General features: G+C 52.1%; 1 protein-coding gene across 1 annotated transcript in view; it reads left to right on the forward strand.

The window, feature by feature from the left end:
- The window catches only part of COL15A1 (collagen type XV alpha 1 chain), a 102,160-nt gene that overhangs the window by 49,133 nt on the left and 26,840 nt on the right, over positions 1-26,187 (forward strand). Inside the window, exons 8-24 of the mRNA XM_045081622.1 lie at positions 215-360; positions 2,118-2,273; positions 3,437-3,586; positions 4,979-5,128; positions 5,601-5,744; positions 9,527-9,586; positions 10,745-10,837; positions 11,879-12,004; positions 12,578-12,640; positions 18,512-18,547; positions 18,936-19,076; positions 19,274-19,342; positions 20,121-20,156; positions 20,262-20,345; positions 21,664-21,729; positions 23,619-23,654; positions 25,486-25,548. Of these exons, the coding sequence (XP_044937557.1) occupies positions 215-360; positions 2,118-2,273; positions 3,437-3,586; positions 4,979-5,128; positions 5,601-5,744; positions 9,527-9,586; positions 10,745-10,837; positions 11,879-12,004; positions 12,578-12,640; positions 18,512-18,547; positions 18,936-19,076; positions 19,274-19,342; positions 20,121-20,156; positions 20,262-20,345; positions 21,664-21,729; positions 23,619-23,654; positions 25,486-25,548 (1,619 nt within the window). The remainder of the gene's footprint in view (positions 1-214; positions 361-2,117; positions 2,274-3,436; positions 3,587-4,978; positions 5,129-5,600; positions 5,745-9,526; positions 9,587-10,744; positions 10,838-11,878; positions 12,005-12,577; positions 12,641-18,511; positions 18,548-18,935; positions 19,077-19,273; positions 19,343-20,120; positions 20,157-20,261; positions 20,346-21,663; positions 21,730-23,618; positions 23,655-25,485; positions 25,549-26,187) is intronic.

Consider the following 26,187-nt stretch of genomic DNA (forward strand, 5'->3'; position numbering starts at 1 on the left):
GAGGCCCCCGGGTTCCCACCTGCAGGTGGTGCTGGAGCTGATGGAAGCACCGTGTGACACTGCCCTTCAACATCGGTTTTTCTGCAAGTTGGTTTTTTTCCCCTCTTAATTCTGTATTATAGACATCTTTTCAAGTTAATAGGTAAAGCGATGCTTCATTCTTTTCCAAGGTTACAAAATACAGTCATCAATTATAGAATGCCTGTTTCCGTAGGGTCTGGTGAGGTCCTGAATGACACACTGGAGGGAGTTCATACTATGGACGGTGCCCCCGTTACGGACGGCGTCCCCATTACGGATGGTGTCCCTGTTACAGACGTTGGTTCGGGGGGTGGAGCCTTCATTCATGTCACTGAAGAGGTGAGTGAGTGGTAAATTTCATTTGCCAAGTCGGTAGTCAATTTGTTTGCTCGTTGCAGACTTGATGGGAACTTGTACAGGGCATGGTAAAGAATCAAGGGGGTTTTTGCTGAACATCCTTGTACGGAGGAGAGTAGACCACACACCAGGTCAGGGAGAGGAGATGCAGCACAAGATGGTCCTCACACCTTCCCCGGGGGATGGGTGCCGGGTCTTCCCCACGGTAACCACCTCCCTCTCATCTATGAAGACACACAGCCTTTTCCTTTGGAGCCCCTTTTAGACAGAACCAGATTGATTGCACATGTGCGTGTCCACTCCATTGTTGGGTAATTGGCTTTTATACCCGCAAAGCCATTTTTTTTTTAAATGTTAGACACAGTAAAGTACAAAATGAAAGCAAATGTCTTCTTTTCACAACAACCTCTGCTAAAATCCCACAGATTCAGCTCATTCTTTCTGTTCTCATGGTATGGAACTCAGACACTTCTCATGCTCTCCTGGATGTCACCTGATAATAACCTATTTTCACAGCTTTTTCCAAAGTCTAGTCTAGCATAATATCAAAATTCAGCCCCTTTGTCTCTCAGTTTCCAAGGAGCACATATCCAGCTCACAAATGGTTTGCAGTGGGGAGAAGGGAGGAGAAGGTCCCCGCACACAGATGATTGTCTCCAAAGAAATTCTTTACCTTTTCCTTATAGCCTGAAGGCAGGTAGCCGCTAACCTTGATAGAACTGATTTCCTTTCTTGTGTCTTAGTACATCCCACACAAGTGGTCTGGTCCCTCCTTCTGGCACGGGAAGTGTACTTAATTGTACAATGAATTAATTGTTCTTAATTATACTTTAGCATAAGGCCTTTGGGACTTCAGCTCAATTTGAAGCAGAGTCTCATTTTAAAAACTGTGACACCACCCTCTCTTTTTTTGTGGGGCGGTGGGGATTAATGCAACGATTCATGTTGTAGGGAAAAAGGTTCTGTGGTCAAATACATTTGGGAAATACTGCACTTTATATCCTCCTTATGATCCTTATAAATCCTGCAGCGAGGAAATCTACCTTGGATCAGCTTCGTGGTTTTAGTATCCAAAAGAGCTACTTTTTGTGAAACAAAACAAAATAAAATGACCCCCACACCCTCCAAATTTAAAAGGAAAAAAAAAAAAACCTTTGGAAACTGAGATATAACATAGTTTGATGCCACTCGCAGCTAAACTGCTGTATCCCTTTCATGCATCAGCTTTGTAGCATTTCCCAAGGAAACTGAGTCACAGGGAAAAAGACGAATCATGGGGGCTCAGTCTGGAGAAGCCTGGGGAGGTCAGAGTTGTTGCCTGCATCTCTCTGAATCTCCATCAGGGGCTAAGGCTTTCAACTTGTTTTTATGGCTCCTGGATGGGCACCTGGGGGAGGTCACAGGGACACAGATGTGTTTAGACAGAAGTGTCTGGAGTTGGAACAGGCTGACCCAGGAGACAGGGATCACCCGGTCACTGGGCATGTGCAAACTGATGCTTGGAATCAAACAGGAGAAACGTTTGCCTTGCAGTCTCTCCTGTCCCTGGGATTCTGGGATTCTGGGACTGTCGTGGTGTGGGGGTGACGTCACAGATAAGAAAGCGCTGTGAGAAAAGGAAGCTACAGAAATACAAGCTGATGGAGAGGGGTGTGAGCCATCTGATCCGTCCAGCCACAGGCACACTGGTCAGAACCACGGGCTCAGTGACATGGTCCCTCACGATGCTTTTGTTTCAGAGTGTGCGTGCTGAGGAAGGTTTGGCAGCCACAGCAGCAGTCGGGGAGGCCGAGCTGCCCCCCAGCCCCACTGGGGAAGCAGAGGCCAGCAGTGTGCCCACCGGGGGGCCAGCCCTGTCCTTGTCCACTGAAGACACAGGGGAAGGGGTCACTCTGGTAAGTAGCTCAGAGCTTATGCCATTTCTGGGGGAGGGTGGCCATCTCGGGTAGGGGCGGTCACTGGTCTTCCTTCTCAGTCTGCAGAATGCAGAGTGGGGGTCTTGTGGGATCCAGTCTGAGTGGACACCGATTTGGAGGCTGAGGGCTCTGCTGAGTCAGTCAGCAGCTGTTTGTGGACAGATGTGTTATGCTGGGCACAGGCAAATAGGATAGACCAGTTCCTGGGGACAGAGCTCTAAGAGGTACAATAAGAGAAGCACTGAAAGGGGCCTAGAACCCAGACTTGGGGGTCCTAGAAGCCTTCTTGGGGAAAGGATGCCAAAGGCAAGATCACGAGGATGCCTTGAAGGAGCCCAGCAGCTGGCAGGCCAGTAGGAACAGAGGCCTGGAGGCATCAACAGAAACATGCAAGGGGCATGTGTGAGCAAGAGGGGCAGGGAATGTGGCCAGAGAGGCCCATGAGACCCGGGGAGCCACGAGTTGGAGCTGGAGTGTGTTCAGAAGTGGCAAGTCACTGAAGGGCTAGTGGCCTCATCAGAGTAGGGCTTAGAAAGTGGAGAAAGGGTAGGAGAAGCAAGCCTGGAGGCTGGGGCCTGGGATCGGAGGCTGTCACGGTCCGGGCAACAGGTGGTATTGGGTTGCTCTTGGTTTGGTCAGTGATGTTATATCCCGCCACGAGTCTCGGTGAGTAAAGGCTTGTAAGGCACCCGTGATGGCTGGTGACTGTGGGGAAGGCAGGGTTAGGCACGCAGGAGGTGTCGAAGGAGAGAGAGACGAGCAAGCTGTCAGTGAGGGCAGCCAAGTCGTCTAACAAGAAAGAAGGCTGGGCGTTGCGAGTCCCTGGGTTTTGTCCCAGCACCACGCCTGGGGCATTGGTGAGAGCCCTCCTTCTGGGAGGAGCAGAAGAGAGAAGGCGCGGCACCAAGGGTAACGGCGAGAGACGGAGTGAACCACGCAGGTGGCCTGCTGACCCAGGGCTCATGCCTCGAGTGGTGTGCAAGGCGTGGGTTTCTGTGTGGGTGCCATGTTCAGGGCATTAGCATGAGGTGAGGTCTGGGAGCTGCAGGTGCCTTGAGGGCCAGGAAGTGCCCGCAGGCAGGCACTCACGGGGCCCGGGTGGTTTGCTGCCTCCGGCTCCCTCATGATGTCTTCCTGCTCAGGGTGTAGACGCTGACGCTGAAGAAGGCTCGGCAGCCCCTGCAGCTGGGGAGGCCGGCAGCACCACCGGGGAAGTGGAGGCCAGCAGTGTACCTGCAGGCGGAGTGACCTCGCCCATGCCCATCCAGGACGCCGGGGAAGGGATTACATGGGTAAGGGGTGCGAAGGGCCCCAGCGCTGAGTTCGCAGCTGGGCGGGTCCTGACCTTCTCTGAGGACCCATCTTCATTCTGCTCAGCTCACCTAAAGGAGCCTGAATGGGGCACTTCTCTGAAGGGGAGCTGGCCAAGGCCGGGGTATGCGTGTGCTAGAGTCCAGCTGGCTTGGGGACTTCATGTGCTGACAGCCCCAGCAGGCCGGTGGGGAGCCCGGTTGGGGGGATGTGGAGAGCCAGCGAGTGGGGCAGTCTCCACCAGTGGTGGCGCAGGAGCCAGGGTGGGGGAGCCTAGTTGTGGGCGGGACAGGTAATGGTGGGCACAGCCATGGCCGATTTCTGGACACAAGCACAGGCTGGCAGAGGGCAGAGGAGATCAGGGTCAAGGGCAGGGCCAAGTCTCCTCAACCTTCTTCTTAGGCAGCATGGAGATAGTGTTCCTAGCTCGTGAAGGTGGGATGCAAATATCTCAGGACATGTGGCAGGTCTGTCCCTAAAATGTCATTACAGTGGCAGTCCTGCAAGTTCTTCAGACTCAGACTCAAACCTGGACTCCCTATGTCCACTGTTGTGTCCCCACCTCAAATGATGGGGACCATTGCCTCCTAGATGGCCGATCCAGAATTCTCTTCTGTCTTCTTTACTCCCCACATCCTGTCAAGCATCAGGTCTTGTTGGTTTTCTATCTAAATCTCCTGGGCACCTGCCTCCTTCTCCCCTTCCCTGGTGCCAGCCTGTGGACTAAGACAGCATGTCCCCAGTCCAGACGACAGCTGAGGCCCCGGGCTCATGTCCTCCGTTCTCTCCCCCAGCTCCTCCTGTGGGGGCAGCCCTCTGGTTGGAGCTTCCCATCACCATTGCTGCAGACCCTGGTCCCCAGCCCCTAACCACAAAGCTTTTCAGTATCTGGCCTGGCCATCCTTGGTGACCACACCTTGGTTCACTGTCTCCCCGGCTGTCAGGGCTCCCACCTGATTGACCTTCCTTCAGTTTCTTGAACATGCCCAGACCTTCTCCTCTCTGCCTTGAACCTCTTCTTCCCTCTGCCCAGCCCTTAATCCTGGCTTAGCCTTCAAAGTGCAGCTCAAATACCACTTTGTCAAGGAAATACCATCCCAGGAGCACCCGGGTGGCTTTCGGACTTTTAACCAACCAAAGCACTGGGCAGCGGGGTGCTGTGGGGGTGTCTGGGGGGCGAGCGCCCTGACCTGAGAGGTGCACTCCAGCCTGGGGTTCCGGGCTCTGTGGGCCAAGGTGGGTCTTGCTCGAGCAAAGCTACGGCCACGTGAGTTATCTATCTGGTGGCCTGGCGGCTTCCTGTCCTGCAGCCATACACCTGCTGAAGCAGGGCGGGTAGAAGAAGGGACCTATTCATGCCATCTTTGTTTCAGGGTGCAACCAGGGAGGCAATGTTCACAACACCAGCAGCTGCGGCGGAAGTGACCCCCAGCACTTCTGAGGAAGAGGAGACTCGTGGGTTCCCCACCGGTGGCCTGGCCCCTCCCACACCCACAGTGGCCCCTGAGCAAGCAGTCGCTTCTGTAAGTGTCTCCTGGCATTTTCCGTCTGGCTCGCAGCAGGGAGAGGGGTCAGCGTCCTGGGACAGGAGCAGTCACTGGCCTTCCCAGCTTTGGGAGAGCCCAGATCAGGGTCGGCGCCCCTGGAGGGAGGCAGGGTGCTTGGAAGGAGCGTGAGAGAGCAGGTCAGGGAATCAGGTTCCCAACCCTGCGACTTCCTAGATTTGTCCAAGAATTTTCTCAGTCGGAAGGGGTCGCTAGGGGTGGGAGTGGGGTGGGCAGAGGAGGTGTGGGAAGAGGAGATGCACGTGTGGGAGGGGAATTTTGAGTCTAGGCTTCTGTGAATGTCACCTGTACTGACGGTTGAAGGTAAGCAAGTGTTGTGAGGTTGGGCAGGCACTGTCGGAATGACAGTCACCCAGACTCACGGGCAGCCTGCCGCGCGCTGCGTCACAGGCCAGGTGAGGTGATGCCTCTTGTTGGTTTTGCTTTTCAGGGTTCTGGTGAAGAGGAGGACCTAGCAGCAGCCGCAACAGGGGAGCCCCTGCCTGGGACTGTGGCAGAAGAGCTGGATGGCAGCCCCCCTGAGGGGCCCCCACTGTCCATACCCACGGTGGCTTCAGAGAGAGGAGTCACTCTGGTGAGTGGCGTAGAGGCACAAAGATTTGGTGTGGCCTGTCTTAGGAGAAAAAGAAAGGCCGGCATCCTGGGAGGGACCTGCCTCTGGTTGCCTCATTTTGGTTCATGAAGTTCCACATTTGGGCATTTGAGGGGCCTGCAACCTGGGAACACACAAGGAAGCCACAGAACACAGAGGAAAAAGCAAGAGGTAAAAAGGTAGGGTACCTGGGTTCATGTCCCCAGTTGTCCCCAAGTTCAGATGAGAACTTTGTAACAGGCAGAGCGGGCTGAAGACACCAAGACCCTGAGGTCAGGTGAGTCCTATCCCAGATTCGGGGAAGCTTCTCGGACTCAGCAGGGACCCAGAGGTGTGTGGGGGTGACCTCCATGTCCCTTCTCCTACAAGCTTCTGTAATTCTGGGCCTTACCTGCATGACCTCAAGCAAACCTGTTCTTTTCCTAGGCCTCATTCCCTCCTCTTCACGGGAGGGCGGCTGTGAGGCCGAGTCAGAGGATGCAGGTCTGGGAATGTTTGGAAAGCTCTCTACGCATGCCCAGCATTGCCCTCACTTAAGGGCTGTAACTTCGTGCTTTGGAACTAGAGCCCCAGAGCTGATTCCCAGCCTGGGCAGCTGTGAATCTGAAGGAAGCTGCTCTTCAGGTGTGAATATTTTTAAGGGACAGTCTGGTGACCAGAGTCACACCTGGTCACCTGCGCTTTCAAAGCCTTGACCCATGTTACCGGCATGTGACCTGTGGGACCCATCACAACCCTCCAGGACTAACCCCCCTGCGGTGGTCTAGTTAAACCAGCCCCGTTGCTGGCAATGCCCCTGGGCTCACTTACTCATGAGAACCTCTTGGCGAACACATGAAACTACGCAGTGTTGACCCAGAGGCTCCTGTCCTGGGAATCAATGCTAAAGGAGATAGTCTGCTGTGTAAAAAGGCTTGGTTGTAGACACATTTGCTAATCTCCATATTACCCATAATAGAAAAAAGTCAGACACAGTTTAACGAGACAGCCATAGGGAGGTTGATCGAATAAAGTATATTCAAATAACAAAACATTATGCAGCTATTAAAATTACACTTATTAGGAGTATTTAATGGTGGGAGAAATACAACATAACAATGAACAATGAAATCTGATTATAAGCTCGAGTACATTCTGTGGTCTTCACTATTTAAAAATAAACTCACGCACGAACTCGGGAAGGACACACCCTCCTTGAGTGTTAGCAGTTGTGTCCTCAAAGTGGCAGGACTGGGGAGGCCTGGCAGGTTCCCAATACATTCTGGTGTTTTCACCAGGGGTGTTTATGACTTTTACAGTGGGAATTTGCGAAAGGTCTAAGGAGAGTCCAGGCAGGGGGGACAATGGGGAAAGGGGGAGCCACACCGATTGTAGTCACGTGACTGATGAAGAGAGGTCACCCCTAAGACAGGTCACCATGCCAGGAATCGGCAGGGAAGGGAAGTGGAAACCTCGGTTCATGAGCAAATGCTTTAAAGGCACAGTAGGGGCAGCGAAGAGTGCACCCACGCCGTCTTTAGGATCCTTGTGAGTCTCAAAGTCACCCAAGGCAGTGGGGGAAAGGGACATCCAAGGCTGGCTCTGCCACAGCTCTGTGACGCATTTCTCATCTCTCTCTCTCTCTGTTTATGTAACACGGGGTCTCAGCACCTATTTCATGGGTGGTGGTGAGAATCGCATGAGTCAGTACATGGTAGAGCTTACCTAATGCATGGCTGCACCCAGTCAATTACGTATACAGGCCTAGTGAGGGCTGGCAGTTTGCTCAGGGTCACACAGCTCCCAGGAGATGAGTAGGGGTGAAAGCCTTACTGTCTGGACTTTGTCTCTTTGTATTTTGCACTGTCCCCAGCCGTCCATCTTCAGACATGAGCCGGAAGCCTGTCATCAGGGTCCAGGTGGCCCAAATGAGGTCACTCCACTAGTCATTTGGGGAATACTTATCAAGACCCTAGTGTCTGCTGGGTGTGAGGGGCATGGCAGAGGCTAGGTGACCAAACCTCTGTGCAGAGGCTTGCTGCAAGCCCCCAGGCCACACTGAGCTCATGAAGGGGCTCCCATATTGGAGCTGAGCTGCTCTGTCATGTCTTTGGGACACGGACCAGGGCTCAATAACATCTTCTTATCTTGGCTCAGAGAGGACACGTGGGAAGGACAGGGTAGGTTGGGCCCCAAGCAGAAAAGGCTGGCACGGTGACCATTCTGGGGAATACATTGGCTCTGGTCAGGTGCTTGGAGCGTGTTATTTGGGGTAAATAGAGTCAGTTCTGATCAAGGAAACAGCAGAAGCAGTAAGAGGACTGAGTCCCAAAGAGACTGAATTGGGAGTCTGGGAGAACCAAAAAAAATAGGTGTTGGGCTCAGGTCTGGCCACCTCTCCTCATTGATCGGTGTCCTTAACCTCTGCAGGCCTCAGTTTCCCCATCTGTAAAGGGAGGGTCCTTCCAATTATGGTTTTCTCCAGCTCGGCTCCCGTCTCTGCCCCTGAGTGTCTTCCTGGGAAAGCCCAGGAGCATGGGGGCTTCAGACACTTGAGTTTGTTTCTTGGGAGTTGTGGGATTTCCAGAGAGGTCTTTGCCACTTCTGTGCTCCAGTTTCTCCATCTATAAAATGGGGGTGGCGAAGACTACCCCTCGAGGATGTTGTCAGTCTGAAATCAGGTGGTGTTGGTGGGAGTGCCTTGTCTGGTGTCTGTCCCCACAGACAGATAACAGACTATTCCAGAAGCAGCAGTGAAGTTGAACTGTCACCGAGGGGCTGTGCCCATGGTAACCAGAGTGAGGGCCCCCCGGGAGCCCCCCCAGCCTGCTGAGGTCCCACCCACGGAGCCTGCTTTAGCCAGAGGCAGCAGCCGGGCTGCCTCTGGGGATCTTTTTGGTCTGCCTGCTGGTCCCGGTCCTCTTGCCTCCCTTCCACCCTCCCCTGGACGGAGGGTGTTCCGGTCCTGTTGGGGTCGGAGGGGCTGCCGGTGGGGATGGAGGGGCGGGAGGGCTTGGGGTCTGGGGAGGGTGGTGTCCTCCTTTTAGGCTGGCCTCCTCGGTGGACTTCGGATGCTAGCAGAGTTCCCAGGAGCAGGTCCCACCACACAGGCTCTGTTCGTGTTTCCATTCCTTCTGGTGGCTCAGGCCATTGTGTCACCTTTTTTGTCAGAGCAGCCATTTCTCTGCACCCTTTGTGACAGCTGAATGCCCCCTGGGATACTGCATTTTCTTATGTTCTGTTTCCTTTTCCTTTCCAAGTGGGTATTCCTATCACTCTGAAAGCTTTTCCTGAGTACCCACCAAGGGCCATGTGCCAGACACTGGGGCCTGGAGGAGATTCGGGTGCCACACCTGCCCTCCAGAAGCCCCCGGTCCCAGGGAGACAGGCCTACAACCCTGTGGACAGGGTGCAGGGCTGGTGGGGGGAGCAGGGTGGCCAGGACTTCAGAGGGAGGCACAGGGGCCTGGCTACCTTGTTCTGGCAGCACCTAGACCGGGGTGTGGGGCGGGGGGACCCTAGGTGATGGGATGGGGAGGGTCCCTACTGCCTCCTTCCTTCCATCATTCCCATGCACACTATGCGTGTGATGCAGAGAGGAAGGGCTCCTGGCCCAGGGTGGTTGAGTGTCCCTTGGGCTGGCTTATGAAGAACAAAGCCTTCTCCCTCCCTGTGTAAGCCTCCTCTTAAAGATGAGCGGTTTCTACAGGGAGCTGAGGGGACAGTGTGTGTGTGGAGGGGGTGGGGGGCGGCCATCACTCCACTGACCATCTTGTTCTCTTTAGGCTGAAGCTGGGGAGGGGCTTCCTGGCCATCCCGAACCTGCCAGGCCGACCGGACCCACGGTGAGACCCCCACCCAGGCTCAGCACACACACAGCGTGCAGGGGCTGGGAAGCCAAGAAATAGGCCCAGCCTAAGGTTCAGGGTGTCTTCCAGTGACACCTTGACCTCTGTCAGAACCTCTGTGAGCCCAGGAGCGGAGTCTCTTTACATCCCGTTTATATCCGGTGCTCTGAATGGCCCGTACGTCTCTCAACCACATCCTGAACAACTTGTCGCAATGCCCCAGACCTGTTCCTCCCTCAGGATGCCTCCTTTCTGGGAAGTGGTGCTCCACCTTCCTGGATACCAAGACAGAAATCAGGAAGCCTCCTCCAGGGGCCCTCTGCCTCCCACCCCCCATCCAGTCAGTCTGCAAGCCCCCAGTCTAGCCGGTCCCTCGGGTGGTGTCAGCAAGCCCCGCAGTCCCCACCTTCCTTCTCCCACACCACTGCTCCCTTCTCAACCCAGCCGGGACCTCCAGCCCAGCTTCTCCTCGGGGCCTTGGAGCGTGTGCTCCGTGCACGTTCTGTGATTGAGTTCAGCCTCCCCTGGTTCTTGGGCTCGGGAATTAAGTTCCAGAAAGGGATTTTTAGAAATTCCCTTTTGTTCTTTGGAGGAATTTGATGGCATTCAACAAGTAAGCACCGAGTACCTTCCTGGTACCAGATCTTGTGCCAAGATACTGGACATCCAGCGGTATCTCAGGATGGGCCAACCCTGTAGGGGTCCTAGTCTGGAGGGGCTGACAGACATTCACACAGCTGAGCTTCAAGGCGGGTGGTCCTACCACCAAATCGAGACCTCAGCAGAGGTTGGTGAGGAACACAGAGTAGGGAGAGATGAATTCCGCCTCCACCTGGAAATGGGGTGGGAGGGCTTCCTGGAAGTGGTGACAGTAGAACTAGGCCTTGAAGGATGAGTAGGGGTTTGGAAGGCAGGAAGTGAGGCTGAGAAGATGTGAACGAGCACAGTATGTTCAAGGACGGGCTGCCCGTTGGCTGTGCAGCAGGATGTGGTGGGGGAGGAGGGGAGGGGTAGAAGGGAGCGGGAGAAAAGGCCAGAAGGAAGGTTGGCAGCTGCAGTTACAGGGCTACAGAGTAAGGAAAGACTTCTGGTGACAAGGCTGTCCTTGGGGAGTGGTAGGTGAAACCAAGTGGTGGGAATTTCCTCTCTCTCCAGGTAGGAGCTGAGACCGAGGGCTCTGGCCTGGGCTGGGGCTCGGACGTCGGCTCCGGCTCTGGCGATCTGGTGCGCAGTGAGGAGCTGCTGAGGGTGAGTGTGAAGACGGAACCACCTGGTGTCTGGGGTTGCCTTCCCAGTCATCGGGAGGATTATATTTCTCCCCCACGTGTGTCTATGTTTGGCATTTTCCACTTTGATCAGTTTTGTTTCAAGTGAATATGAGCCTTAGTTTCTCTTCAGGACCCCTACTTCACCCCTGCCCCCTTTCCCGGGCATCCAGGGCTGTCCCACAGCATATGCCTGTGACCTTCGCCTCTTACTTGGCTTTACCCCTATTCTCTGTACCCACTGTAGAGAACCACTGGCCTCTTCTCTAGGTAGTATTTCACACTTGGGCTTCCAGACTCTTCTGGAAATCCTTCCTACACTGAGGCAGCCCCTCCTACCTCTTCAGCCACTCCTTCCTCTTTGGTCTTACCCGCTCAGCCTCCCGCCCAAGGCAGGGTCCCCACTGGTTCCTGGTTCCTGGGCAGCACCTCCCTGCTCCAGCTGCAGCTGGTGGTTTTGTCTTGAGGCTCCCAACCTCATTCAGAACCCCCTGTGCTGATTCCCCACCACTCAGTTGCCTCCCCCACCCCCTGCCCACACCTCAGGGTAGAGCAGGAAGGTTCTGGACTCACTGGGTAAATGGAGTGGGAGCCACATGGCTCTTCCAGGCTGGTGGGATCAGCCAACCCAGCAAGAGGCTAAAGAGTTTTAATAAGGGTTAGCAACAGGAAGTTTTTGACTGCTCTGTCAGGTAATCAGAAAACTAAATTAGAACACCTCTGAAAAGTCTAACTGATTGGACTTTTATTGTACACATATAACTGGGGAGAACACATGATATGAGGGGCTCAGAAAGACCCTGGTTCAAATCCCAACTCTTCTAATAATTAGCTGTGAGTGTGTGAGCCCAGACCAAGTCACATTATCTCACTGAGCCTCAGTTTCCCCCATCAGCTAAGTGCAAACACCGCTGTCTTCTTGTAGTTTTAGTGCAAGGAACGGAAAGAATGGATGGAACATAAATGCTTGGTATATGTTTATCCCCTCCCCTGCTGTTTCTTAACAGACTTTCTGGTTTTTTAGGGTCCCCCAGGCCCCCCAGGCCCACCTGGCTCACCTGGGATTCCAGGAAAACCAGGAACGGATGTTTTCATGGGACCCCCTGGATCACCTGGAGAGGATGGAGCTGCTGGGGAACCTGGACCCCCGGTGAGCTGCTGGGTTTTCTCCCCCTCTCAGTGGCCATGAGGCTTTCTCTAGCCAGGGAGGCACGTAGAGCCCCCAGACCCCAGCATGAAGGCTCATAACAGAGAGTGAGCAGCTTGCTAATGTTTGTAAGCAAAAAAGGCCTCAGCTGAGTCATTGCTAAGACTCTTAAGAGGCAGAAGCCAAGAAATACACCATCCTACCCCCTCCTTTGCTGCTTTATCTTAGTCATTATAGGAGAGGCAAACTCAGGTGGAATCTTGGAATCCTAGGACATCAGAGTGCTAGGCCTGGAGCACAAGGCCACTAGAGGCCATCTGGTCTGACCCTGCCCCCCGCTCCCCTCCAGAGAGGAAAATGCCATCCAGAGAGTGAAGGACACTCGTCCTCGGGGCAAGGTCAGCAGTGACCATGCTGGGGCCAGAGGCCTGTATTCTGCCCTAAACTGACACAAGGCTCCTGGACCCACTGACCTTACCAGCTCAGTCCTCCGAGCTATGGCCTCCTTCTCTAGGAAAGGTTCATTCTTGATTCTTATAAGAGATGCTGTGGCCTGATTGTCATTGTTGTTCCCAGGGCCCCGAGGGACAGCCTGGAGCTGATGGAGCCTCCGGCCTTCCTGGGATGAAGGGAGAGAAGGTAAGGACAGGGTGGGAGGGGCCCAACGTATGGGGGCCACCAGGCCACACTGCCTCTCACTTACCCCTAGGCCTGTCCTTGCCTCTTAGGTGAAGGACCCTTTCTAATCCCCTCTGAATCCTCTCTCTGCTGGATATCTCCGTCCCAGGGCTCTTGATACCCAAACCTGAGCTCAGCATCTTCCAGCTTCAGTGAATGATGCTGCCTTCTACCCAGTCCTGAGGACGCAAACGCAGAATCTTCTCTAAGTCCTCCTTTATCTCCCTTTCCTGCCCTGCCCCACCCATTTCGGGGACTGGCCCATCTGTCATCCACCTGCCTTGCCTCTCTCCACCCTGATCTGAGGTTCATCTCCCCTCGTCCGCATAGCAGCTTCAGGCTTCTCACCAGTGTCCCATTCTTCCCACGCGCAATCCAGCTTCCCCCCACCTGCCCTACCTGTCCATCCTCCTGCAGCGGCAGGCTCCCTCTGGTCTCTGCTGAGAAGGTGTCAAGCCTTGCTGCTGCCTGAAGGACCAAACGCTGACAGTGCCCAGACCAGCCTTCCCAGCTCCGTCCCCTGCCGCTCCCGCACATGGATTCTGGGTCACCCTGCAGCCCTGCTGTGGTGCTCTGGGCCTGCCCTTCCTGGATGGCCCCCTGCCCTTTGCACATGCTTTCTCTCCATCTCAGGTGACTTTCCCTTTCCTCGTTCTCCAAGGGCCGGTTCAGATACATCCTCTGAGAAGCCCTTTCAAACTCCCGATGAGCAGAAAGCAGCTGTCCCTCTTGCGCTTCCCATTAGCACAGCATTGATTCTGCCCAGGACCCCTCTGAGCCCGTGTTAGCTTATCTGCAACAAACAGCTCTAGCGCTGTCTATGTGTCCTTGGAATCTGGCTCAGGCCTCTGTGAGCGTCTGACCAGCGAACGGGCCATTCCCTTCAGTCTCTTCATTCTCTGTAAGCTTGTATTGTCCTCAGTCTGCAAACCCCACATGATGCCGCAGGGGTGGAGGTCCTGCCCTTCCATCGGTCTCCAGCCTCTTTGAGGGGATAAGCCATATCCTGCAAAGGAGAACAATCAAAATGAGGCATACATGCAACTAATGAATGATGGAACACTAAAAAAAAAAGTAAACCTCCATGCAGTGATGCAGTTGTGAGTTTCCCTGGGGATCAGAGGAGGGAGGATCCCTCCCAACTGGGATGGGGAGCAAGGCCTTCTGTGGACCCCACTGTATGAAGCTGTGGAAAATGCTAACTCCCCAGACACCGCCATCTTGGCTGAAATGAGTTTCCAGTTTCCATCAGCTCTCAAGGGTGTTTATTTTAATTGAAACAGTAACTCGATTTCCATGGAAAGCTCATTTCTCAGAAAAAGAAGAAAGAAGCTAGTTGTCAAGCTTTATAGGACTCGTTTTTACATGTACCAACGATTTCATAAGAAATTAGATTTTGCAGGAAACATCACAGACCTACACTGTTCCTCCCTGTCCTTTCCAGCTCTCCCCTACCCACCCGCGCACACCCCTCCCATGCTCGTCTGGTATTTAAAAATACCCATAGCCACATCCGCACACACGGACATGGGGCGGGTACCGTCTGCAACAGCCCAAGGCAGCCGGCTCGCCCAGGATCACTGTTGGAGATAAATTACAGTTTTCTCCCCCAAATTTGCATGAGTCCAAATTTGTCGCACCACGTGTAGAAGACACTTTCTGGTCAAGTGAAAGCAGACTCGAGAAGGACTTGGAAATTTAGATCTAGAAAGCTCGGAAGAGACTTTGCAGATGACATTTACCTAAAAAAAATCTCTTAAAGGACAAAAGTAACCCGAGGTCCATAGTAGGGATGTCCAATAACAGAAGGGTGCCTGAGAACATGAGCAGTCTCCGGGTTGTCACACAATGCAGGATCCAGTGACACATCACTTGATCCTTGACTCCCCTGCACGGTATCTGTTCCTCAGCTTGCATACCTCCCGTGACAAGGGCCTCATTTCCTGCCAGGCGGTACATGGCCACATAGAAGGGGATCATTCCTCATGCTGCCCAGAAAACAGCCTCTCTTCTCTCTCGCCATGTGTGGAGACCAGTCTGGGCAGTTGTCCAAAGGGCAGGTTTCCCCCAAAGAATAAAGAATTTTCCCCCAAGGAATTATTTGGCTGGCAAAAGAATATTATCCTATATATTCATTATTTTCAAATTGGGATTGTCATCAAAATGTGGATGGTCATTTAGAATTTATGCAATAGATTACTTTATGTTGAGTTCGATGACAGGCGTTCTCAGCTTTTTTTCCCCGAATTAAGAGGAGCTGCTACCCTGAGATCTTTAGCTCATGAAGGAACAGGACAAGAGTAGCCTGCTTTCCCAGCTACAGAATGCTTCTGGAAAGGACGCTTCTGCAACGTGCTAGAGATGGATCTCTGGAACATTCCTTCCTGCTTTGTGGGTGGCACACTGTACCACCCGGATCTTCAGCACACGCGTAGCGTTCGCAATCCCCACTCTTGTCCTCCTTTTACAATCTGAGTCATTCGCTGTGTTCTTCAATGTCAAAAGGTGCTGGGACAGCCAGGCAGGAAGGAATTTGTGTTTTGAAGATTTCTTCAGTGCCCAGAACTGCGGAGGGGCATTGAGCTCCCAGTAATGGGCTTCGAGTGATCCCACTGACCTGCCAAAATGTCGTCGCTGGGCCTCGTATATATAGGAGATTCTGTCTTGCCCATGAGATGAGGGGAAATGCAAGTCAATCATTATCAGCTGCCCTTTCTCTACTGAACCCCACCGGGATTTGAGCAGTTCTCTAAATTTTACACACGGCAGAGCAGGGTGCTCTTGAGAACCTACACGGTGAACCACGCTTAATAAAGGTCCAGTTATGGGTTTGGGGCTGGTAAACAGCTTAGGTCACTTGAACATTTCAGTACTGGCCTGATTTCCCGTTTCATATCTTCTTTGACCGTCAGACGTGTTTGGTACAAAATCAGTATCATAGACCCCCATCAAAGCAAATGGACCATGGTCAGTTCTAATTGTAACAAGTTGAAGTTATCAGTGTAATGAACACCAAGAGCTCAGCTGACAGACATGTATGAGGCAGTAAGTTGTAACATCTCAGATACCACAACAGGAAAAAAAAAATCAATGTATTTATTAGGTTCTTTGATGTTCTTATACTGTTGAAGTCAAATAAAGTCCTTAGCAAATTTAGTTCCCGTAATGAGCGGAAGTTTCTAGTGAATTCTGCAGCGTGATTTTGTAGCACTCCTGCACCTCGGTCTTTGGCAGTATTTCCGTTGTGGAACTGGCCTCTCCATATCTCACTGCCACAGCCAACCCCGCAGCTGGGCTGGTTGGTATTCCAGGATCCTCTAGAACCCACTGAACAGTGAAGGACGGCTCTACCCTGTCATTTGGGGAGCAGAGTCTTTGCTGACTCTTGTCATTGGGGTTGCCAGTTTCCACTGTATGTGTTCACATAAATTCCAAGATGAGCTCTTCTGTGCCCCAAGCTGATCCACTCAGGTTCCAAAACGGTGGCCACCGAATCTGTGAGCCAGTGGAATGGGTCCAAGTAGTACCTTTTTGCATGTACAAGCTGGATAAAATCATCTGTTTCTGAGACCAGTTAATCAAGATCCAAAACTTCCAGAACTTCCTTTGAAACTGCTACAAGATGGACTCTCAGTTTGAAGAGCTGGAAAGGTAACGTGAAAAAGACCGTTTTTCACTCTCCAAACATCATTTTCTTTAACAAGCTCAGCTGGGAACACAATAAGGTTTTCGGAGGATGGAGTCCAGGAGTCGAGAGAGGAGCCTCGTTTAATTTCTCTTTCACAATATCCCTGATTGACTGCGATGTGACTTGTGACAAGGTCGGCACCTCCTTCAAGGACAGATGGCGACAGGCCGCAGAGGACGGCTTGGCTGGTCACACCCGAGAAAAGCCGGCCCAGAAACTGCAGCCTCCAGATTAGGAGGAGGAACTGGAATACAATTCTTTTCTGTTTCTGCCCATGGTGAAAAGTCCCATGTAGTTTCTCAGTGGTCAGGTAGGCAGAGAAGCCTCTGAGCCCGGCCACCACCGCTTCCTTCTCCCGGCAGCCCTTCCCGTCCCGCCACCCACTAATGTCCCCGCTGGAAGGCAGGGGAACTCTACAGCCAGATTCTGTAAGTCTCTCCTCCGTTGCCTCTCTTGTGATTCAGCCGCTGTAGAGCACTTCTTTCGACGGTTATGTATTTTTATTTTTAAGATCTCGAAGTGATCTGTGCTTATGCCATGATAGCTTGCCCACGTCTCGTGGCTAGAAAGCCCTCCCTTTTCTCCCTGAGAATACGGATTGTATACACTTAGCGTCCCAATTGGCTTGTGTTCTTCCTGCTCCTTCCCTGGGCGTGCATTCCGTCGGCACTGCTGCCTCCCTTACACAGTGTTGTGTTTTCTTCCCTCCGGATGTGTGGTGTTTCTTGCTTGTCTGTTTGCTTTTGGAAATTGGAACCGCTCTTCGGTCTGTTTTCTGCCTCTGTTGGAGAACTGGGCAGCATCTATTTCAGAGACTTGCAGGTTTCGGGGAGAGGATGGGGGCAGTGGGGTGTACCATCAGGCAGGGCCCCTCTGCAGCTGGTCTTATGAGTTTTGGGGTACTCCTGGACCTCCCTGGGTTCCCTTAGCCACTCGAGGCTCGGCCCTATGTCCTGACTCTAGTAAACAACGTTCATTGTTCATGTAGGTGTGAGACCAGGAGGTGAGGGGGAACGGGCACCGCTTGCCAGCATTCCTGCTCCAGAATTTGAACTTATCTGCCCATCAGAGCCACATCCAGCTCCTGGCTTCCGCTGCCTCCGCTCTGCAGGATCCTTTCTCCCCTGTGTTTTCTCTCCACCATTGAAGTCTCTGGCTGCAGCTTCCTGTGTTTTTGCCCTAGCGTTCCTTGCTATTTTCAGTTTCGGTGTCATTTGCCATCTGACTTTTGAGCATATTATTTTGGAACTCTCTGTTCTGTCCTTTCTATGGATTTGATATGAAGGGCCATCCAGCCCAGGGAGAGAGGGATTGGGGAGAATGGCAGAGCCGCAGAAGGCGGGTACATCACAATCAAGTGTCAGGACCTTTTCCTGGCTCCTTCCTTTGTGAATCCTGAGAGGTTCTCCCACTGGGGGGCCCTGTCCACAGTCCCCTGACGTAGGGCCATGTCTCTTATGGTTGACCGCTCCTGGCCACCAGCCCCCCACTGGTCCTCCCCTCTACTCAGAGCTCATCGCTGGTTCTCATCTATGGAATCTACATCTAAGCCCCCTCTCTCAACCTGTACTGTGGTTCCCATTGGGAATGGACATGCAACCCACGTTAGAGTTATACCCTTCCCCCCAATCCCATTCCGGGGCCACCCCAGCCAGCTTTTGGTCTTTAGATCTATCCAGAAGAAAGTCCATCATCATTCCACAAATCTCCAAAAGTCTAGGAAATACATATCAAGTTCTTGAAGGCCCTTTCTTGGCTTCAGGTAGGAGACATATCCCTCTACTTGCATTGTGGGAAGGTGGGAAAAGGGACCAGCCAGTGTACAGATAATTCTCCAAGGGAATTATTCCTCCCCAGTCTCTCCCTGGTTCATCTTTAACTTCTCCTTTTCACTCTTGAGGTAGGCAATGAGCTAACAGTTGAAAAACGAGATTTCTCCAGCTTTCAGTGTAACTTGCCTCGCAAACGGACGCTCGGCTCGGAGACATCAGCCCCTTTTAATATCCTGTTACTGAAGAGTCATTAATTCTGCATTTTTTCTTCTGATTATACCAAATGAGATGTATATTAATTGGTCCTTTTTCTTGTTTTTTGTTTTGTGTGTGTGTGTGTGTATGTCTTTTGTTTTGTTTTTTCCCCCCCAGGGCGCAAGAGGGCCTAACGGCTCAGTCGGTGAAAAGGTAAAAGAAAAAGAAAAGGAAAATACTTTCTTCTCATTCGTGGCCTTTCTCTGGGTTTGCTCCATTGGGCTGGAGTGCTGAGGGTCTGCGCGTCTGGGAGCAGAGAGCACGGATCCCAGGAAGTGCTTGGGGAAAGCAGAATGGATACCATGTCTGCTCCCCTCCCCCGCCCTCCACCCCAAGGGCCGGATGCACAGAGCGCATCAGCGTGTCTCCACGGAAATTGTCAGTTAGCAAGACGGAGGTTTCCGTACCTCGAAGCAGTGGCTGTCAGAGAACCCATCAGCCTCATTAAGTACAAAGAATGATTTTCGGACTCAGGCGTGTCTTTTGCTCCTTCCACCGGTGAACCCAGGGCTGCACAATAAACCTGTCGTCTTTCTTACAGGGTGACCCTGGCAACAGAGGCTTACCGGGACCTCCAGGGAAAAATGGACAAGTTGGCTCTCCCGGGGTCATGGGACCCCCAGGGCCTCCTGGACCGCCAGGGCCCCCAGGCCCTGGGTGTACAGCGGGACTTGGACTTGAGGTACTTTGCCCCCCTTTTTGTGGCTAAAGTACAACATGCACTAGGGACTGTGGAGCAAACCAGCTAACAGATGTTGGTCCAATAACAGAGACGGTGGTGACCCTCCACTGAGCCCAGCCCCGGGGCCCAGCTCCCCACCTGGCACCAGTAGGTGCTCGGGAACTGGGTAAGAAATACTCATTCTCTTTCTTTCCCAGGATCCTGAAGGGTCTGGAAGCATCAGGCTGTTACATGAACCTGGACTCTCCGGACCAGTGGCTCCCAGTGTAGGTTGAGTTCGGAAGCCTTCGTCTGGGGGGGCTACCATCCGGGCCCTGCTGTTTTCAGTAATTCACCCTCTCTGTGCCTTTGTCTGCCAGCCATGCAATGGGACACTAAGTGCTCTTTATAGCTTGTTTCTTTGAGGAGCAGCACAGACATTTTGTATAAAATATCATAGGGGAAAACTTGAAAGTCTTCTCTTTGTCCCTTACAATCAAGCATCTCAGCTTCCTTGCCTCCTACCTGCTGCTCCCTTCAGTACTAACACTTTCCTCATCTCAGAACCCTGCGCTCCTGACAGGGGCTCCTTCCGGCTGCCCCTAGCCCCAGGGAGGTATTATCCATCCTCTGCAATGATGCCTGCTCTCAAGAGAACCACCCCTCCCCATCTTTGTCCCATCTGACAAAGATAATGAGTTAAAGACCTCATTATCCTTGTCGGATGGGACCCAGAGCTGAGCATACCAGTCCAGGAGAGAAGCCTCACAGGGGCAGGCGGCATAGCCCCCTCCGCGATTAAATAAGACCCTTCCCTCTCCTGCAGATGCAGAAGGCTCTGGGATTCAGGGTTAAGAGGACACTTGCTCCGTGCTGGCGGAGACCTTCTATGGGTGTTCATTCTTTCTGACTCTGGAAGGGGAATTTGCCCATCATCTTTTACCCCCATTATCTGGGGGCAAAATTCATGTGGGTGCTTAGGGAGAGACGGCAAGGCAGGAGGAGAGATGGAGAGGAAGCAAAGTGAAGAGAAGAAAACCAAAGAGTGTCTGTTTGTTTCGCCAGGGTCCCAAAGGAGAAAAAGGAGACCAGGGACCCAAGGTGAGGTCACAGATCTGAGATGGGGGTGGGGGTTCCCAGCCAGGTTCTAGGAGCGTTATCTCTGTACAATGACTTTTTTTTTCCCACTATCACTGCTGTATCCAGGGTGAGAGAGGCATGGATGGAGCCAGCATTGTGGGACCCCCTGGACCCAGGGGGCCACCAGGTCGCATCGAAGTCTTGTCCAGTGTAAGTATCATCCAGGTTGGAGAATGACTATTTTGTGCCTTTGCTGAAGGGGAGATAAGGTAGTCCATAGCTTTTGGGGCCTTCAGTGCTGGTGGTTACACAGAGGGCACATAGCTGGCTTCTGGAATTAGAGTTCCCAGCCACCAGCATACCCCGTGTGTCTGTTCTTACCCCCCAGTACCACCGTTCTCTGACATGGGGCTTCCAGAACACTCCTCTGGTTGGCAGCATTTGCAGCCAAGAGAACGGCTGTAATAGAGCTGTAACAGAGAGGCAGAGGAACCTAAGTGAGGGAGCAAGTAGGAAGATGTTTTGGGTTATGAGAAATTCAGGAAGACTTTCTGGAGGAAGTGTCTTTGAGCAGAGACTTAAGAGCTGAGAGGATCTTCAGGTACGTGTGAAGGACAGGACCTCCAGAATTCCGGTGGCAGGCCCACAGTTCAGAGTATAAATGTGTATCCAAGGCCCAGGGAGCTGATGGCTGTGGACGGGGTGGAGAGAGATGGAAATTTGAAGAGAAGGCTGGGATGTGGTTGGGACCAGAGCAAGGTCCCCTTCATGTTAGGGCCTCACACTGGAGAGAAACTGTGGCCCTTTGGAGACACAATGACGTCATACCAGTAGATGACAGAAAGACAAAAATCCCAAATAACTGGAAAAAAGGATGACTAGAGTTTAAAAAGGGGGAGAGAGGGGTATTAAAAATATCCAGCATGGGTAAGGGCGTGGTGAAATAATCTCATATGCTCTAGCAACAGTGTGAATTGTATGGCCCTTTAAGACAGCTTTTAGCAATACCTTAAAACTAGAAATGCCCCATATGGCCAGTTCCACATGGAAAGATGGCCATGCTGTGTAGTTAGAGAAAGCAAGTTGAAAAATCATACAGGTAGCCTGATGCCATTTATGTAAAACAGGCCCATGGACACACACACACACACACACACACACACAGCCAACACTGCAAGCTTACTGTGGAGATATATATATATATATGTGTATATATATATATATATATATATATATATATATATATATATAGCTAGCTAGCTTAAAAATATAGACACATGTTTAAAATTTTAAAAGAGAGCAGGCATGTACGTATTATGCAAGTTTAAGGTTAACTGAAAGAAGAAAGTGCTGGCAGCTCAGTGCTGTTGTATAAGAAGTGGGGGAGGGGACGGGTGTGTTGGCAGTCAGTTTTGGATGTTATAGTGTCTACCTGTGTTCTGTCACCCTGGGGTGACCTCCGTTAAAGCCTGCCACCAGTGGGATGTGTGCTACCCTCTGTCTCATTGTCTGCTTTCTTTCTTTTCAGTCCTTAACCAACATCACCCACGGATTCATGAATCTCTCAGACGTCCCTGAGCTGGCTGGGCCTCCGGTGCGTATCCACAGCTGCCGCCAGAGTGCGGGTCCTACCCAGAGGCCCCTGCGGAAATGAAGTTGGGTTCGTTTGGAACCCTTTTAGCTCCTGAAGCGTGGAGCTAGAGTGTGTCAGGATAGAAGGGAAAAGGAACTTTGCATTTCTGAGTAGTTGCCATCACATTAATTTGATTGTCCTGGGAGTTTTGTCCAATGCAGTGGAAGCTTCCAGTCTCATGTACCAGAAGTATGTGTCATGGAAATCAGAGAATCAGAAGTAACAAACCCAGTGATGTCCGTGTGATGGCTTTGGCCTGCTTTTCTTAACACGATCTCATTTCACAGAATGGGAAGAGCCTAGAGAGACCTAACCTTGTGCTCATGGGAAAAGTGGTACACAAGGAGAGAATGTGACTTGCTTCAGTTCTTCTAGCCCCTGTTAGAGACCAGGAACACTCAGGGAAGCTAGTCCACAGAGTTGGTCTAAGGCACAGCAGGACCTAAGAGGAAGGAAACTCCTTCCTGCAGGCTGTGCCATACATTCCCATCACCCCTCCCAGCATGTGCTGGTGATAGCTGGGGAGAGAGGTCAGCTGAGCCCCTGAGCCTATTCTCTGATAAGACCTCACCAGCCTCTGGGGCAGCTCGTGAGAGGCTAGGGCATGGACCTGCTTTGCCCTCTGTGGAGGCCCACATGGAGACTGAGGCTCATACCTCCACAGTTGGCTTTGGGGGTCATCCCCCAGCAGTCCCCACTGAGGTTGGCCTGGCCCCACCATCCATGTCCAGGGGCCCTTGGTGCCCTCCCCAAGGCTTCTGCAAATACCTGGGAGGTTCCTCTAGAGCCAGTCTCCTGCAGGGTCACCTCTGTTGGTGGGGTCTTCTCCTGTCTCTTCTGCACTACATCCCTTCCCTTGATTTCTAGAAAATCACTCAAAACACCCCAGTGATCAACCCCTAAAGCAAACCCACTGTCAAGCCAAAGTTGTCTCACAGAGGCTCTTGGTATTTCCCAAACTATTAGAGGTTTAGGGTATTAGGTGGGTTATTACTAAAGCAATATACAGGCTCAAATGAAATATTTGGCCTCTCCATTCTGAGAGTCCCTGGGCCTTGTCTGTCCCCGCCCCTTCTCCCTCTGCCCACCTCTAGAATCTACCTTCCCTGCCAATCCCTGTGTCCCCCCCGCCCCCACCTTAGCAAATCCAGGTCCTCAGGGGTCCTTTTCAGTCCCAACAAAGGGCCAAGAGTGTCCTCCTCAGAGGACCTTCCCTCCCTGACAGGACTCAAGTCCCAGCCAGCACACTCGTGCTTCCCCACCCCCCTGTACGCACAGGGCATTGAGAAATGTGTTGCTTTCCAGTTGTCTCTCTCTTTATGTATTGTATCACACTCACAGACTTTAATGGATATGTGGGTGCCCGGGTCAAGAGACAGAGCCCTGACCAATGTGTAGTGAACCAGACCCTGTTTATTCTTCTCTGAGGGAGAAGAACGCCACCCAAACGCCCCCATTTCCACCCATAAATATCTCAGTACGCTCTCCGGGCCCACTCCTCAGAAATGAGGGGCTTATTCTCAAGAACACAAGTTGAGGTTGATGCTGAGTGATCTCCCAGAGCAGGAGTCAGCGACTTCAAATATAAGGTCCTCCCTGGCGGTAGAGAGGGAGTATGGCTCCCTCTGGCTCTGTCACTAACTAGCCATGTGACTCTGCATGGTTCCTTCTCCTCCCGGGCCTCGGCATCCTCGTCTAGGAGAGGATCATGGGGTCCTCCACACGGAACATGCTTGGGCCTTTGGGAGGTGCTGGGAGGGGTGGGCCCTGAGGCCCCGCATTCCTGCTGGCCTCCCTCCTGCTGGAAATGCTACTCCTCACCCATCTGCTTGGTTTTTCTTATGTCACAGGGTCCGGAGGGCATACCCGGGCTGCCAGGATTTCCAGTAAGTACCACAGTGGCCCTCCTCCCTCTGTGCTCTGGGGCTGTGTTCATTCTGTTCCTTCCCCGTGGAATGCCACTCTCGTTCTGCATGACCAAGCTCTGGTGCCACCTTGTTCATGTAACCTGTCCTCGTTGGCTCCCACATGGAGGGATCCTTTCCTCCTCTGAGACCCATAGGCTTTATTTTCAGCTCTGCCATGATTCTTTTCTGCCCTGAATAACAGTTATTTGTGTCCTTGTCTTTTTTTCCCTCAATTTTACCATGAACAGCGTGTGGAGGTTGGGTCTTATCTCTCTCTTCCACAGTACCAGCGGAAACCAGACCCCGTGGTTGGCTTTCTATGAATGCAAGTGGATGAGTCAAACATTTCAGTTGGTAGATAGATAGATACGGTCGATACAGTTCCAGCAGATCAGTTTCCTAAAGTGAGATGGGGGATGGGGGAAGTGGAATCATAGACCGGAAGTCCAATAGTTCATAGGAAACCCCACTGGAGTTTCCATTGTGGAAGGTGAATATGCGTTTCTGTGTAGAAACTGATCAGTTCTGTCTAGAACTTGGAACCTGTGCTGAAGCTCAAGGCTCCAGAGTGAAATCTACATGATTTCTCCAAGACACTACAGCTCTGGAACGTCCCATTGCCAGCAGGCCTATACACAGTCTCGGGGAAAATGAAGGGAATTTATCAAAACTGTGACATAAATTGATTCTTGGTGGTGGGATGATACACAATTTTTTTTTCTGTTTCTTTTTTACTTTTCTGAACTTTTTACATTTTGTAAAAGGAGCATCTCCGAAAATGACACTGAAAATACGTATGAAGTAACCCTTAGACACAGGAGAGAGCGGCAGCCGAGGAGGACACCTCTTTGTTAGGAAAAGAGGCCACACCTCTGAGCCCCGGCGTGGTGGCTTCAAACTGGTGGCATGTTCCAGAATACGTTTTCCTCTAGATGAGTAGTTCTGCGTTCCTGAGGGAGCCTACAGGGCCACTCTAGGGAGTAAAGAGGAGGCCACAAAGGCAGCTTCCAATAAAGCAGCTCTGTTTGACATATTTTATATATTGGGTTTTCATTTAAGTCTTGTTTGAAAAAGGATGGCAGAGAGCTTCATCGCTAAAAAATAGTAATCACAAATTTTTGAAAGCCACTGCTCTCATGCATAACTCACCCATTACCCCAGCGGAGAGGACAGGGACTAGTGGAAAGTTTCATGGCAGTAAAGCATGTGAGCCTTTTTGGGGCAGACATCTGGCTGTGAGTCATCGTCACAGGTATTGAGCGTCTGTTGGAGTTGAGAAGAGGTTAGCTCTGGCTGGGTGTGCAGAACTTGGCTCCTCAAGGGGGTGAACGGGCCTTCCTGCAAGGGGACAGGCGTGGGCGGAGGCCCAGAGGAGAAGGGGAAAGGCTCACCCTGGTGGGGTGACAGGGAGAAGGGGGTGAGGTCTAAGGCTGTCTGGGCTGGGTTTGGGTGTCAGGCTGGGCTGCCTGGATCTTGCCCCATAAGTGGTAGGGAGCCAGAGAAGAAGTAGGAGTCACGGAAGGTGAATGGTGGGTGGAGGCCGGCTATGGGATGGCCTGGAAGGACCCACAGGGCCACCCGAGGCAGCAGGACGAGGCTGTTCCAGTGGCGGCTGTCAGAGGAAGCCTTTGCTCAGTGTTGTCTTCTTTCTGCCAGACCCTGCCAGATCACGGCTTCCTGGCTCATGGGGATTTCTTCCCACCAGCAGAATGACCCTTCATATTCTACTTTTTGAAAAAAAATAATTCCACTTGGCTAAAGCATTTTAATCTTAATAAACCATAAAATAGCCTCTGATGATTCCTTCCAGGGCCCTCGAGGACCAAAAGGGGACACCGGTGTGCCTGGATTTCCAGGACTGAAAGGAGAACAGGTAAGAGGGAGCTGGGTGTTGAGTGACATCACGCTCCAGAATTGGCCAAGTATTTCCCAATGGCTGAAAGTCACTGTTAACTTCCATAAAATTTCTGAGATATCCTTCACGTACCACAGAAGCTATCCCTTAAAGGATTGTCACCACTATCCAATTCTTGGACATATTCTTTCTTTTCTTTCTTTATTTCTTTTTAAGATATTATTTATTTATTTGATAGAGATAGAGAGCATAAGTAGACAGAGCAGCACATAGAGGGAGAGGGAGAAGCAGGCTCTCTGCTGAGCAGGGAGCCTGATTCGGGGCTCAAACCCAGGACCCTGGGATCATGACCTGAGCCAAAGGCAGACACTTAACAGACTGAGCCATCCAGGTGCACCCAATTCTTGGACATTTTCATGCCAGGAAGAAACTCTGTGTTTATTAGCCATCAGTCCCCAGCTCTTAACTTTTCTAATCTCCATGGTCCTCCAAGGTATAGGTGGGCCATGGGAGGAGAAATGGATTCTCATCTCGGTTTGGGAAAAGATCTCAACACGCCCTTGAGTGTTGTCACAGGTGCTGTGCTTTGTCTAACTCCCTGTTGGGCACCCCCGCATTAGAGTGTGTACTCCCCAAGGGCAGGCCACATGCCAGTTT

The sequence above is a fragment of the Mustela putorius genome, unplaced genomic scaffold (assembly GCF_011764305.1).
Source record: "Mustela putorius furo isolate JIRA1106 unplaced genomic scaffold, ASM1176430v1.1 tig00000580_pilon_pilon_pilon, whole genome shotgun sequence".
Classification (NCBI taxonomy): domain Eukaryota; kingdom Metazoa; phylum Chordata; class Mammalia; order Carnivora; family Mustelidae; genus Mustela; species Mustela putorius.